The 16,781-nt window shown below is 37.4% G+C and overlaps 1 protein-coding gene across 1 annotated transcript in view; it reads left to right on the forward strand.

The window, feature by feature from the left end:
* RYR3 (ryanodine receptor 3) overlaps positions 1-16,781 on the forward strand; it is a 473,873-nt gene that overhangs the window by 128,977 nt on the left and 328,115 nt on the right. Inside the window, exons 11-13 of the mRNA XM_049790221.1 lie at positions 1,158-1,314; positions 13,305-13,478; positions 16,612-16,733. Coding sequence (XP_049646178.1) covers positions 1,158-1,314; positions 13,305-13,478; positions 16,612-16,733 — 453 coding nt within the window. The remainder of the gene's footprint in view (positions 1-1,157; positions 1,315-13,304; positions 13,479-16,611; positions 16,734-16,781) is intronic.

Below are 16,781 nucleotides of genomic sequence, written 5' to 3' on the forward strand. Positions count from 1 at the left end.
AAATGAGTTACAGGTATTTCTTTTTTAACACTAACAGTGACTTTTGTTGAATTCCAACCTTTGATGTTGGATCATAAAATGGCTGGCATCCAACATAAAATCTCCCTTATCTCAATCATCTTATGCTGCTTTACTCCCACCAAATATTTTATCATCTTCTAACATACCACAATATTTTAAAAATCATTTATTAAGCTTGCTTAGAATCATTCTGTCCTGACAACTAAAAATGGAAGAATTTTTTACTATCTCTCTAGATGAAACATGGTTTGCAGTCATAACAATTTTATATTAGGCAGAGCATTTGGAAAGACTTTGCTTTATCAAAAACAATATTTTCCTTAAAGGCAATATTATTCTTTTTATGGGTTTTTGCTTTTTGTTACTGATTTTTTTGTTTGGTTTTCTTTGCTTTTGTGTCAGTGGCATGAAGGACACTTTAGTGGAGCAAAGGAGACATAGGAGACATTGGAGCTTGGAACATCCATTTACATCACACTATTACCCTGTCCCAGGATTGTGCTCCTTGTTGGTTCCCTTAAGAAATCCAAAGGAGGGCCCGGAGAGATAGCACAGCGGTGTCTGCCTTGCAAACAGCCGATTCAGAACCAAAGGTGGTTGGTTCGAATCCCGGTGTCCCATGTGGTCCCCCGTGCCTGCCAGGAGCTATTTCTGAGCAGACAGCCAGGAGTAACCCCTGAGCATCACCGGGTGTGGCCCAAAAACCAAAAAACAAAAACAAAGAAATCCAAAGGAGGCAACAAGCTAGGTGTAGACATGAAATCCTAGAGCAAGCCAGGAGCCAAGTGATTTAGTTTCTTAGTAACTGAACCTAAAAAATAAAAAGTTGGGGCCGGAGAGATAGCATGGAGGTAAGGCGTTTGCCTTTCATGCAGAAGGTCATCGGTTCGAATCCCGGCGTCCCATATGGTCCCCGTGCCTCCCAAGAGCTATTTCTGAGCATGGAGCCAGGAGTAACCCCTGAGCACTGCCGGGTGTGACCCAAAAGCCACAAAAATAAATAAATAAATAAATAAATAAATAAATAAATAAAATAAAAAGTTACATGCCTGCAACATGTGCAGGCTGATTCGGGATAAATATTGAAAAGATGTGTTGTCTGTAAATGCAGTTTCTTGTCTGCTTCATTTTCCCAGCTGGAGCGGCAGTAACATCAGATGGGGTCAGGCTTTCCGACTCCGGCATCTCACCACGGGCCATTACCTGGCCTTATCAGAGGACCAAGGTCTTATACTGCAGGACCGGGGCAAATCAGACACCAAATCCACAGCCTTTTCTTTCCGGGCATCAAAGGTAAGGTGTGATGAAGGGGAGTTTTGACTGTGTTCTAAAATTGAAAGCTCTGACCGAGAAAGGCAAAGCATTCGGTCATCTTAACCTTACATAAAGACACAAAACTGGGCCAGAGAAATAGTAAACAGGTTAAGGTGCTTGCCTTAACCATGCTTGCCTTACATGGTCCCTGTGGACCCCTTGAATAATGCAAAGTTACCCCAGCATAATCAGGAGTGATCCGGAACCACAAAGCCAAGAGTAACAGAGCCACATGTGGACCCCTACCCCAGTAAAAGAAAAACAATGGGCAAAATAAATCAAAACTTGTGAACTAAATAAAATAGAACAAAAAATAGACAAAAAACTATTCAGACTTAAACTTATTGGCCAAGTTAATGATTAATAGAATTGAAGGCAAAAGGTGTCAATGCTATGACAAAGGCTAGAATTATACTTTCAGTGATTAATTTCATGCCTTTATGCAGATGCTTGTTTATAATGCTCTAATCTGAACTCTGTGTGATGCTCTATCATGTAAACCAAAATTATTTCAATAAAAGATTAAAAATTCAATAAAGATTAAAGGGAACATAGGATCGGACAAATTAAATTGGAAATTAGACCTATGACAAATATGCCTTGTGTCTTTTTAATTGAGTTCACAGGTCAGAAAGCCCTTGAAAATAAAAACATGATAAGAATGATGATATTCATTATGAATGGAAAATCTTGTTTCTTAATATATGCTAAGTTATTTTTAATACTTTTTTTAAGGTGCTTAGGGGTTACTCCTGGCACTGTGCTAAGAAATTGCTCCTGACTCAGGACCATATGGCATGCCGGGGATGGAACCTGCATCGTCCTGGGTCAGCCACCTGCAAGGCAAACACCCTCCCTCTGTGCTACCACTCCAGTCCCTATTTTTTAATATAATTTTTATTTTGATCATTGTGGCTTACATATTGTTGACAATAATATTTTAGGTACATATTAACATAATATCATAGGGATTCCCATCACTGAATTATCCTCCCTACACCTCCGTTCCCATCCTACCTCCCATATCCTCCTCCCTCACTCTTGGGGCTGCTAGAATACGTGGTCCCCCTACCTCCCTTGTTTCCTCCTCTAACTGGGAGGCGGTCCAGTCCCTATTTTTAATACTTTAAAGTTGTATGTGTCACACTATAAAGCAATAATAACACAGTGATAATGCTTTATTTTAGAAAAATGCAAAAGACCTAAATCTAGATTTTATGTTATTTTAATTATCAATATTTTATAAAATTACAAGTGACTTGCTCATCCTAGAACATTTCTTCTCTATATGTCTCAAAATTTCTTCCAGTCTATTTCTAATGTTCAAGTAAAATAGATCCTTAAGAGCCCAAAGGGCATAGATCACGTTCTTGGCTTGCAGGGACCCTATGTTATACCCTGAGCACTGCCATATGTGACTCCCAAAACAAGAAATAAAATAGATCTTATGTTGCCTGAAAAAGTCCAAATATTTAGTTTTGAAATTTGATGGATAGACAACTTCTTTATTAACCCTTTACCTTAAATGCTCAAGCCAGACTTTGACTCGGTCTGATTCAGAGCTAGATCTGTTTAACTGGTCAGCCCTGCCTGCTGACCTAACTTCTGACAGACAGATATTGTCACTTTATGCTTCTGGAAAGAGTATCAAGCATGAGAATGGCTCAGTCCAGACATTTGTATTGTTCTCAGGGAGTGGGATCCTCCTAGGACCAAAGACTGCTATCTCCTTGGGGAACTTCATGCCTAGTTTCATTCTTTGTAATTCGCTTCCAGAAATAGATCTTGATTTGTGTTCTCAACACGATTTCAGCAAAGGGTTATAGATGATTCTGCTCATGTCAGACTTTGGTGTGAAGCCGACAGCTGCATTTCCTGTGGAGCATCACTGCTTTCTAATGAATCCTAGGACAGTCTTTCAGGATTAACCTACCTTGAAGAGGAGGCTCTTCTCTTTTTGTGCTCCTGTTTTTCTCTTCAGAGAGAAAACCTCTTAGCAAACTGTAGAGCTTACCCTATAAGTTGCTGTTTATCCGAGTTAAGCTTTTCCCACATCTGTTTCAAACATGAAATATATATATATATACAATATATATATATAAAATATATATATATGGTGCCTAAATACTTCAAAAATAAAAGCCAAAAAATCCAAACAAACAAACAAAAACCAGGCATTAAAAATAGAGTTTCAGCCCTGTATCTTTCTAAGTTTCTGTAGATATCCAACTGATTACTGAGGTTTTTGGCTCCTTGGATATGTTCTGATTTCTGCTTTATGTGACCCTTACTTCTGATTTGAAGAGTTCTGATATAGAGTGATTTTAAAATTCAAGCATATATTTATGTAGTTAAACTAATTTGGACCCCAGAAAGTAGATTTAGGGTAAGACTATTAGCTGAAAGAATGGAGAAGAAATATCAGGAGCCTGAGTGAAACAAGGCCACAATCCTTCAAGAATGATTCAAGGTTCAGAGCAAGTATGAAAAAGGTGAGAAGAGGTGTTGTGTATGTAAACATTTTATGGGATTATTATGCTACTGACCCTACCCTGATCAGTGATTGTGCCCTACCCTAGGGTGTGACCTGGCATTCTGACCCCACGCTAGGGTAGTACCTGATTCTGCCACCACCATTGGGTGGTATCTGATCCCACCATTGGGTGGTACCTGATTCTGGGGGATAAAAACAGGGGTCTGTAGAAGGCGAGGGGCTTTTTGGCTGGAACTGAGGCTGAAACTTTTGGACTTCAGTCTTGTCCACTGAATAAAGCTAATATTTCCACAAGCCTGACTGTCTGCAAGCTGTTTACCCGCCATTTCACCTCAGAACCATTGGCTGGACAGGGTGGCAGACGCTCCGAGCTGGAGGGGAAAGACCTCATCCTCCATCCCTCCATCAGTCAACCTTTTTAGGGGTTGACTTGCAACAATTAGATTGGTTTAAAAAAGCATGTAAAGAATATGACTCCAAAGTCTTAGTAACTCCACACTGTATGGCAATTTTGGGCCATACTCTTTACATGGTTTTTTTAAACCGATCTAATTCTTCCATCTGATAGGGTACATAGTTAGAAACATTTACCCCTTGTAAAGGGGATGAGGCCAGATTAGCAAAATTACTCTGAATAGAGCTCTGAGACCATGCGTGTGGTTCATTGTCTGAATCTGCACTGTTGTGGGATTCAATTTTGTGAATAGAACGAGGCCTCCCTTGTGGAGTTAGCACTGCAGGTTGATCATTGTCTGAGTCACTACTGTCATGCAATTCGTTAGAATCAGGCTTAACTTTCTGAGTTGTTTTTCTTCCAGCAAAAATTTCTATATTGTTGATGGTGGGGCTGGATTCATCAGCCTGCACCTTGGTCTGAATTTTCGTCGAAAAGATTTCCTTATTATCCATACTGGTTTTGGCCTCACCATTTCTACACTTTCTATTTCCTAAATACCAGCCAATAACTATGCTCACAGTAACAATGTGAGCCAACACAGAAATTCCACAAACTATGACGGCTGGAGACAATGCAATTTTCATCTGAAATATAGACCACAATCATCCAACTGCAGTGATTGTCTTTAGATCAAAACCAATTAGTTTTAAACAAAATGGAATAATCCACTTGTATACTAGAGAACCAATGCATAAGCAAAAAGGTGGCAGAATCCACATGACTAACCACAGAAACCATTTAATGGTCAGCAGAGGAAATTTCCAATGAAGTATTTCACTTACAGTTATCTGAGGGTCCAGGGTTCAGGTCCCTGTTCGGGTGCCATTATGTTGCACATCAGCCCCTGAAAAGGTTGACTGATGGAGGGATGAAGGATGAGGTCTTTCCCCTCCAGCTCTGAGCACGCCTCTGCCACCCTGTCCAGCCAATGGTTCTGAGGTGAAACGGCAGGTAAACAGCTTGCAGACAGTCAGGCTTATGGAAATATTAGCTTTATTTGGTGGACAAGACTGAAGTCCAAAGACTCAGCATCAGTTCCTGCCAAAAGCCCCTCGTCTTCCACAGACCCTTGTTTTTATCCCCCAGAATCAGGTTCAGATACTACCCAATGGTGGGTTCAGATATCACCCAATGGTGGAAGAAGAATCAGGTACTACCCTAGGGTGGGGTCAGAATGCCAGATCACACCCTAGGGTAGGGCATAATCACCGATCAGGGTAGGGTCAGTAACATAATAATCCCATAAAATGTTTACATACACAACAACAAGGCATTATCTGTCACAGCTAATGACCAGGTTAATGGCTAAGGATGACAGTTTGTCTTGTTTGTTTGTCTTGGAGCTCTACCCAGTGGTGATCAGGGCTTATTCCTGGCTCTGCACTCAGGGATAACTCCTAGGGGGCTTAGGGCATCTTATGGGGTGCCAGGAGTCAAACCCAGGTTATCCCTGTACAAGGCAAATGCTCTACTCACTGTACTGTTGCTCTAGATTCTGAGTCACTATGTTAGATATTTTAAATAACTTGAACTGTGGTAGAATCCAGCACCGATAGATTCATTTTCATTTAAAAGGGACTGAAATTACTTGGCTGTGCTCCAGAGGAGGACAGGGGCTTCCTTGGGATGTTGCATGAATAGGGAATGTGGTGTTTTAAGTGTGAAACTACACAAATAAAGAAAGAATGTAAGTATGGGACAGCACTTCTACCATGCACAAATAAAGTGAGCTTTTGGGACAAGAGCTTGGAGATGCCTTGATTTCCCTGAGTCTCCTGATTCCTCCAGAGTAAGTATATTGTTTTGTTGGTGTGGTCCATCATCTGATGGATTCTCTGGCATTCTTCCCCTCTCTTGGGAAAAAAATGTTCTTTCCCAGCAGAGAGATAGATGACTATATTTTCCAGCAGTATGAGGACACGGATCATCTGATTTGGTCTGTTATCATTCAATAGAGCAGATAATAGACTGGTAATTTGAGGTTAGTGTTTCAGGATCTGGATGGTAGCAAAGGAGTTATGGTACTTGGGCAAAACTGGGAGGTGGAAAAACATGTTTGTTTGGTGTATCCTCTGTACTTAATGAGTGTGTTTGGGTAAAGATACTTATCTGCTCATCTCTTTCTAGAGGACATTGCTTTCGTTTGGGCACATCTCTTGTTAGTGGACAACTTTTTGCTCCATGCTTCCGTTGGGTTGCATTAGTCTTTAACATTAATGATGATGAACCTGGGTTCTGGTATCCTCATGTAAATTTCACCTCACCCCTGGCACCTGAAAACAAGACGGCAGCTGGCTAAAGGTACATCTCCCTATACAAAATATCAGTACTGAACTTACGTTGTTTGTGCCAGTCTATCTCTTGTTCTGTTTCCTTACTAAGTTCTCATTTGAGGAACAGGAAGTAGAGAAAATCAGTAAAGAAGGGAGTAGAAACCTATAACCTATGCTTCAAACATCTAGTCAGCAGCATGTGTCATAGAGGCTATAGGTACATCTTAAAAACTTAAGAAGTCAACTCTAATTCACTGATGGTGGGAATGCTGCCTAGTCCAGCCTTTCTGGAAAACAGTATAAATGTTCCTCAAAAACTAAAAATTGAGCTTTCATACGATCCAGCAATATCACTCCTAAGGTTATATTCCAGGAACCAAAAACACCATGCATAAAAGCCCTCTCCATTCCTCTGTTGTAGCACTATTTACAATAGCCAGAACCTGGAAACAATTGCCTGAGTGCTCGAGTACAAATGAATGGCTAAAGAAACTGTCGTATATGTATATAATGGAATGCTACACAGCTATTAGAAAAAATGAATTCATGAAATTCATTTATACATGAATGGATATGGAGATGATTAGGCTGAGTAAGTCAGAGGAGAAGGATTACATAGAATAATCTCACTCATTTGTGAGATATAAGAAAAATAGAATATATTATGGTAATCATATTCAGCGACAGTAGAGATGAAGGCCAGGATGACCAGTCTATGATTGAAAGCTTGCCACAAAGAGCAGTGAGTGCAGTTAGAGTAGAATAGGGTCTACGATGACAATGATAGTTGGAACTGATCATGTTAGACAAGAACTGGGTGCTGAAAGGGATAAAGTAATAGGCATATTACCCCTTCATTAACAATAGTGTAAACCACAGTGTCAAAAAGCAGAGAAAGAGGCATGTATGAGTGGGATGGTTGGGAGGGAAACTGCAGACATTGCACCGGTGAAGAGTGGTGTACATAAATTCTATCAGTGGATATCATTCTTAATCTTGTTACACCTCCTTTGAAGATTGTCATACAATTCTTAAGTTCTAAACTGTAACTACCCTTCTCTCTCTTCTACTATCATTCATTTAATAAGGTTACCTTAAAGAACAATTGAATGCTTTTTAGGAAAAGTCTCATTTGTTGTGGTCCAGAAGGCCTTTGTCCATGCTTCTGTTACATCACTCATTCAAGCAGAAGCCCCTGAAGGACCCCTGAAGGGTCATACTTTTCCCTCTCCTTTATTATACCCCTGCATCTAGAAAAGTGTAGAGCATGTATTTAATTAAAAATTTTCCTGCTCAAAGTATCTACAAATTGTGGTCATACATCAAATACAAAGTAAGATCCATTAAATTTTAATATTACTTTCCATATCTTCATAGATGTATTCTGCCATCAATTATGTCATCAGTTTGGATCACATCACTATTCCTGGAAACATTTGATGAGATGGATTCATTATTTTGAACATCTAAGTCAAATTTCTATGCACTTGATTTCACATTATTTTCCCATAGTCTTGACATTACAAGGCCATTCTCTAAGAATTGCCAGATAATAGTATTTAATAATTTCTCTGGTGTGGCAAAACTGTCTATTTAGATGTCATATCTCAGTGTCAGTTTATTCCTTTCACAGAATGAAGAATTAATAATAGTAGTGTAAACTTTGTCACATATCCTTTTATAATTTTGGGGGGATGGGGAGAACATATCCATTGGTGTTCAGGGGTTACACATGGTGAGCTCAGGGGGACCATATGAGATTGTCAAGTTCTGAACCCAGTCAGCCACATATTTGACAAGTGCCCTCCCACTGTATTATCACCCTGGCTCTCTTGAGCTATTTTTTAATTATCATTTCACAAACCCTGAGTGACATAGAACCTCATATTTGTCCATGTTTATGCAGAATGAAATAGGTATCACTATTTTGATGTTTTCCTCAATATACAGAATTACTGCATTTAATTTAGTCAACATTTACCTGGTATGTGTCAAATATACTGTACTGTTGGCTAGATGTGACTTTCATAATGTCTCAGAACAGACCCATAGATCTCTCTGACCTGTGTGTAAAGCATGTTTATTGACTGCATCCACATGTAAATTTAACCTTAGGGACCCTGGCTGCTCAAAACACAATGATGGTAGCTGGGCTCTTGGTGCATTCATTATGAAAATGTCAGTGCTGAAATTATGTTGCTTGTATCAGTTCATTTCTTTTTCTGTTTCCTCACCAAGTTCTCATTTGAGAAACAAGAAGTGGGGGAAATGAGTACAAAAATGAGAAAAAAAAAAAAACCTATTGCTTTGCTTCAAACATCTAATGAGCAACACAACTTTTTGAAGTTTTATTTAAAATAAAAGCTATGAAGTCATTTTAAAATTTAAATGAATCTCTTCCCAAATCCAGGTAGACCAAAAATAGAAGTACTCAAAGAAAACCATGGACATTTAAACAAATGTCCAAATCTGCCTTTTCTTGCCCAGTTTTAATGTCTCTTTTTGAAAAATATGGGGTTAAGTGTGCTTTTTGATGGTTGTTATAGGTTTAAATAAAACCGGGAAGATGACCTGGGTATTTTTACTAGTACATAAATATAAATTTATGTTGCCAACTTCAAGGTGACAGTATGATAATAAAATGAGAAAGATGGAGAGCTTCTTTTCATCACCTCCCTCGCCTTTCTTAATAGGTGTTTCAAACGTAATTCTATTATTTTTTTATTTAAAAAAATCAAAATCCTTGGACCAGAGGATAGTACTGTGGGGAAGGTGGTTTCCTTGCATGTAACCAATTCTAGTCTGATTCCTGTCACCACAAATGGACTCTAAAGTAACAATGGAGTGAGTACCACTAGCTGTCATCCAGAAACAAACAAAATTCTTCATTTTAAGAGTTTAAGCAATTGGTATAGTTTGCTTTTTGCTCTAGGAACTCAGTTCATGTTACATTATTCTAATGTTCCTTTGACTCCTTGAAGACAGTCTAGAACATGTCAAAACCCTCTTTTCCCAGGCTGTCTCTGATAAAGTCTTTGAACTCTCTGAATTGAGAAACCTGAACAACTGGGATGAAGTTTAGAATCATTGTTGTTCAAGTCCCTTTTTGGATTTGTACTTTCCTTATCACTCCCTGCTAATATTCCCATCTATCTATAGGTAAACATATAGATCTATAGATGTCATCTATCCTCTTCCATTGTTATGTTCCATCGTCTCTTTCTATCTCCTTCCATCAAAATAAGCTGATACCTATTTTTATTCTTGCATAAAATCATCCCTACATCCCTTGAGTCAGTTATTCTTTCTCACAAACTCCGATTTTCACCATATATATATATATATATATTACATCACCTTGTTACTATTAGTTTTAATTCTTATATAAATAATTTTTCATCAAAAATATAACTTATTTTCAGATTTTTATAGTATCCTTTAAATGATTAATATATTGTTTGCAGTTCGTACTGGAGTATTGGACTAAACTATTCATAATGACAGGCATTTAAAAGTAATATTCAAATTATAAATTAACTTTGAAATTGCCTATATTCTATAATCTTTGACTTTAACATTTATAATGTAGGGAAAACATAGCAGTAGGACTATGACACTTTAAAGTATTATGTAAACTATCTATCACTTTGTGACTAGTTGGAAAATTCAAATCATGTCACTGTAAGTGCTTGACAAAATATTCAACTCAAAGTGGGTAGTAGAAAAACTCTCGCTTCATTTCCCTTCCTTGTTCTTGTAAAAATACTAGGCCTGTCTTAAAGCAATGTAGAGTAGCCATTTAATTATCCAAACCAATTTTAACGTGTCAACTATGATGTGGTATTGGGCATTCCCTCAATGAGTACTCATTTGAGACAAGAAATACTATCACTCCAATACATCACAATTCAAGTATCTTGTTCCTTCTTAATAATTAGTTCATCCACTAACTTGGAAGATTGGTGCAGAGAAACAGAGACATATATTGATGCCCAGGAACCAATAAAGTTAAAAACTCAATAAAAAATATTGAAACGTGTTTGAAGCAGAGTAGTATATGGTGTATAGAAATAAACAATTTCCAACCTTGGTCTTGGAAGTCTGCAACCTGGCAGGGCTGAAAAGTTGTGTTAGCAAAGGATTTGTATTGAAGACGTTTCTAAGAATCTTAAGAGAGGGAAAAGAGGGTACCAGGACTTCAGAAAAAAATGCAAACCTGGAAAAGGGAAAGGCATCATAGGTGATATAGAGAGAAGGCAGGGGAGTTTCAACCAGAAAATATAATGCCAAGAAGGACCAGAAATGAAAGGTTCCAAGAAACATAGCTCAGTTAGGTTTGAGCAAACACTATATGAAAACTTTAGAAATTAGAGTGGTATACTGGACACTAGAAGAGCTAATGAAAAAGAATAATTGGAGTCACTCCTCCCTTTAGGAAAATTCCTTTACTAGCAGTAGAGTGATATCAGGGCCATAATCCCATGAAAACAGAGAGGGCAATAAAAGTCAGATTTTCAGTCTACTCTCAGCCAATTCAAACTTCTTTATAGAAGCCCTGTAAATCTGGGTTGAACTGGCTTTAGTATTGTTTTGTTTCTAGTTTGGGGCTTTGTTGTTACTCCTCTTTTTCTCTTCTTAGAAACAGCTATTACAGTTACATTTACAGAACTTTGGGATTTGATGCTGGTGTGTGTGAGGGCAGGGAGGGAATGAAGGGAAAGGAAGACAGAGACGACATTTTGTACACAATGACCATGTAGTATTTATTTTGTGAGGGGGCAAAGTTGTATCTAAATAAATTAAATGAGAAAATAAATGGCCAAGTCATTGATAATTTGGAAACATGCATTATTTTAACTGAGAATTCTTAGCAATTAGTTAATTATGTATGTTTAACATTTAAAATGTGTATTTTTATTTAGCTGCATTGATGCTAATAGTAAAAGACTAGAGGTAAAAATTTATGACATTTTAAGCCCTAGTTTACTGGCCTGAGTGTCTAAGGATCTAGCTTTGTAATAAAAATTAAGTATCCATTCACTTTTTCTTAGAAAAAATGCCTTTTTACCTCTACCTGTAAGGAAATTGTACTATATCAAATTATTTTTTCAATTATTTTCATTTCTTAAATCAGAAATATATTCCTTTGGAAATGTTCACTTTGAGAAATGTCACAGTTAATACTACCATTGTTTCAAACCATTTAAAACAAGCATTTTCTTTTCAAATATTAACATTGTTCCCTTATTAATATTAATGTTGACAAATGAGCCTGTGGAAATGTGAATGTGGAAATAATAATTTTTATTTTATTTAGGTTTAAAGGAAATAAGCGATTAAATGAAAATGCATTTTAAATAAAAAACCTTTATGTTTATTTATCCCTTCAATATATTTGTATTATATAATGGTGCTGCCTGCAAAATTTATTTCAACCTGGTCTATAGCCTTGATTCTTTTATAGTATGGTGAAGTTACATAAACAAATACACTTTATCGTAAAGTACAAAATGCTCAGTAGAGGAATAAATATGTCCTAAAGGGATGGGAATTGACTCTGTGGTCCTAGGAAAGATCATATCTGGGTTTGGTATTGAAGGATAAGTAGAAATTCGAAGTGGTGAAAAGTAAGTGGTCTTCAGTTGCACTTCCTGATTTAAATGTTGACTTTTCACTATTTCCTGAATGACCTTGGGAAAATAACTTATTTCTCCTCCATTTCTTATTATCTTCTATAAAATTGCAATACTCTTTGTATCTTCAGCATAGATTACCATGAAGAGCTAATGAGGGAAAGAACTTAGAACCCCATCCTTTGCATGGCAAGGTCTTAAGACAGGTGTAGGTGCTATTCTATCATGAAACACAAGAGGAAAGTTGGAACCTACAGAAGGAGCAGTGCTCTACATTTTTAACCTGTAAAAAACATCTCTAATGCTACCTAGCTAGTATCTTTTATATATGATCAATTTAATACAAAATATGGAGAAGAAATGGATATAAAGTAGAAACATCCAGGCACTTGAATTATTGAAGTGAGGCCACCCACTTAGCAGACAGAGCAGTCTAATTCCTAACTCAGTCTTATGGGAGCTCATGTTGATGGTAAGTGCCTTTTTGATGCCTAATGCCATGTATTCAGACTAGAGAGTAGACTTTGTGAAGCAATGACAAATAAAGAATAAAATCTTCTGCCTTGTGTACATGGTCCAGAAAGCCATAAAGAGACCCCTACACCAATGCATTAAAATTAAGATAGAGCAGCACCTTCCTGCTCAAAGAGCTTGCTTTTACTGCTGACTTCCATCAGGGTTATATGTTTGAAGATAGATTTAAATTCCCTGAGTTCAAAGTATCTATGTAAGGTAACTTAAAATTGTGAAAGATAGAAAAAGCTAGAATATACCTGGCTAGTAAAGATTATTGAGATTTCTAAGTCAGAATAAGGAATTCATAAAAAAAAAATAGAGACATAGCAATACAAACTAAAGAGAGTGCCTATAAGCTGTCTCTTTTTTCATAAATTTAAATAATCCCTGCAGTAGCAGAAACTTAAATTTTGTTGATTTTACATTTAATGACAAATACGGGGAGCACATGGTTCTGAAATTCCGGCTTGAGCAGGTACTCGGTGATGATTTTAGTCATCAATTTCCAGGGTTACAAATTAAGCATAGGTCAATTATTTTTATTTATTGTTTCTATTTAACCATACATACCTACATTTTTGTTTTCTGTGAACTAGGAAATCAAGGAGAAATCAGATTCCACTCACAAGCGAGATATGGAAGGCATGGGAGTTCCAGAAATCAAGTATGGCGATTCTGTCTGCTTCGTCCAGCATATAGCCAGTGGTCTCTGGGTGACCTACAAAGCACAAGATGCCAAAACATCCCGGCTTGGACCCCTTAAAAGAAAGGTGAGGCATTAGCATGGCTTTCCAGCATTGTTTTTATTCAAGTGGAAGCAACCAAGCAATAAAAGTGATTCTAAGAACAGATGAGCATGATATGATGTTTATTTCCCACAGTTATCACTGTTCTGGAATTAGATTTGATAGATTACACAGCATTACTTGGTTACCTTTACACATATTTAACACACACACTCACACACATACAGACCACTAAATGCATAGGAAATCTGTCAGGAGGTAGTTGAATGTATTCGATGCTTTAAAAATCCCAGAAGAAAAGACTTTTTGTTGGCATACATTTTTTGAATTATGCACATCATTGCTCCTTTCATTGAAATGGATAATTGTGTTACTGCAAAATTTACAGAAGATGAAAAGTAGATAGAATCTCAGTAGGAAAACAAATTACATGATAGCAAGCCAACAGAATGTAACATGTAGGAAGATGAGAGACAATGTTCTGATAAATACTGCCTCCAAGAGACTGTATTATGATTGGAGCAGTCTGTCACCCACTAAATTGGGAGATCCTTGAATACACACATTTATTAACCAGGAAATCAATTAGAGAAATAGTGTTCCCTTTGTGGGGGGTACACAGAAAGGGCATTCCAAAGACATTATGGGTTTTCTCCCCTTGGAAAAACCTTATTAAGCATGCACCTGGTCCCAGATAATAAATCCTAAAATTCATTGTTCCCTCTGGTTCCAGTATATTATCCTAACTTGGAAATAATGAAAAGTTTTCCAGAATGCTGGTTATTATAAATCAGGAGGTTATGATCAGACCATAAAATAATAGGTGGCTTTCATATAGACTTTAAAGCAAAGCATACCAGGAAAATATCAAGAAAAGAGAAAGAGGGCCCGGAGAGATAGCACAGCAGCGTTTGCCTTGCAATTAGCCGATTCAGGACCAAAGGTGGTTTGAATCCTGGTGTCCCATATGGTCCCCCTGCCTGCCAGGAGCTATTTCTGAGCAGACAGCCAGGAGTCACCCCTGAGCAGTGCCGGGAGTGGCCCAAAAACCAAAAAAAAAAAAAAAAGAAAGAAAATAGAAAGAATTATAAAGATGTATAAAATGTCATAAAAAGAATATAGCATACAGACTAACTTAGATGAACCCAACTCTTCCTCAGCAAACAATTCTAAAAGTGAGATTAAAAAATATGCCCTCAAAATACAGCATTTAAATTTTAGCAATTAAGCACTTAGGACAAACAGGATGTAAATGCACTAAGATGTACTAGTAGCAATGTGTCATTATTGACTAATATCTGGGAAATTATGACAAAGTAACATTTTTAGAATGGTTAGTGAATTTTAAGGATATTTTTGCTAATACATAATTAGACCAAAATACATAGAAGAGATATAAAACTTTGATAAAAAATGAACATAAACTTTTTAACCAGTGTTCAGTTTCCTCTGTGAATTCATATTATCAAGATATACATTTGTGGGGACAAATAATATAATTTAGATATTTTTCACATTAAGAAGAAAGTTATTTCTAAAATGAGTCCTGGACAGGACACCTAGTAGCACTGTCCCAAAGATAATCTGTGGAGTTAGTTGTTTTATTTGATATAGAATAACCAATATATCCCTCTTCCCAGAGGCTACACATAGTTTTTCTTCCTGTACATCAGGAAGAAAACATGGAAGAAACTTGAATCCGAATTTGAGAACTGCTTGCACCAGCTCACTTAATATCTACACAACTTGACCCTTTTGAAGGAAAAAAATAAAACTAAAAGAAAAACACTGATCTCCAGTATCAAAAGCTATTTTCCACCTCCCAACAGTGCATCATGGTGTAATTTGTGATGGATAAGTATGTGTAGGTTACATATAACTAATATGAGCTCAATGTATGTTTATCAGTGATATACCGACCATTATAAAAAACATTCTTTAAATAAATATACTCTCATACTAAGAATTCACTGAGTTCATATCTCTAGTTCATATCTCTCCTAAGCCTGCCAGGAGTGATTCCTGAGTACAAAGCCAAGAGTAAGACCTGAGCATCACTGGTTCTGAAATACTCGAAGTAAATCATCTAATCTGCCAGGGTGTTAACCGTTTTCCACTTGTGAGCTGGTCAAATAAGAATATATGCATATATTTCAATATTTAGAATAGTACCACTACATATTCCAGGCATACCTTGTGTTATTAAGGAGCAACTTTTTTTTGGGGGGGGGGGTTGGGTCACACCCAGCAGTGCTCAGGGGTTACTCCTAGCTCTACACTCAGAAATCTCTCCTAGAAGGCTCGGGGACCATATGGGATGCCGGGATTCAAACTACCATCCTTCTGCATGCAAGACAAACACCCCACTTCCATGCTATCTCTCTGGCCCCCAAGCAGCAACTTCTTTTGCAGACCAACAGAAAATATTTATGGCCAGGCACAAGTCTAGTGATTGAAAATCACTGTTCTGCACAATCCTCTATGATAAATCCATTTGCTGGTCATGAGGTTGAAGCAAAGACAATAAGTAACTTTCCAAGGTGGCAAAGAAACATGGCTGGGAAATGGAATAGCAGGGAAAATGTCACAGGTTGCTGATATCAAAGTCTATGTTTTCAAACTCTCACATAACCAGTCCACAGAAGCAAGCTCCCACATTGATCTACTTCCCCACTTGCACAAGTGTCCAAGTCAAAATAATTCTCTTTGAGTTCAAGAAGTTTAAACTTGGTCCCAGTAGGGACTTTGCTTTAATTTGTCAGTCTTCTTCCTCAATTTATCTCTGGAGAAAAAACACTTGGAACAAAGTGACTTTTACCATTTCCAAGGGCAAATTTTAAGAGGGAAAAAAAAAAGCTATTATAAAGTATATTTTCACCCCTTCAAATTGGCCATCTAGGCTCAATGAATTTATTGTAACTTGCACCATGGTGGCACATAAAATTTTGTTTTCATCAAAACATCAGGTTTTAGGAATGATTCATGTCGGTAATAGGGACTATGGGCAAAATTACTTTTTAATGTTCCATTTTTGAAGTGAACCAAGGGGAATATGGTATTGGAAAGGTGGGCAAGGAATGAGCGAAATGTTACATGATATATTTGCTGTCCAGATGCAGAATAAGGTGTGATCCAGTGTTACTTATTCTGTGAGCAGGTCATACTCCATCAGGAAGGCCACATGGATGATGGATTGACACTCCAAAGGTGCCAGCGTGAGGAGTCCCAGGCTGCTCGAATCATCCGGAATACGACTGCTTTATTCAGCCAGTTTATAAGGTACATGTGTGCTCCATTCCTCTCTACCTGTCAGGTTTTTTGTTTGTT

The sequence above is a fragment of the Suncus etruscus genome, chromosome 16, assembly GCF_024139225.1.
Source record: "Suncus etruscus isolate mSunEtr1 chromosome 16, mSunEtr1.pri.cur, whole genome shotgun sequence".
Classification (NCBI taxonomy): Eukaryota; Metazoa; Chordata; class Mammalia; order Eulipotyphla; family Soricidae; genus Suncus; species Suncus etruscus.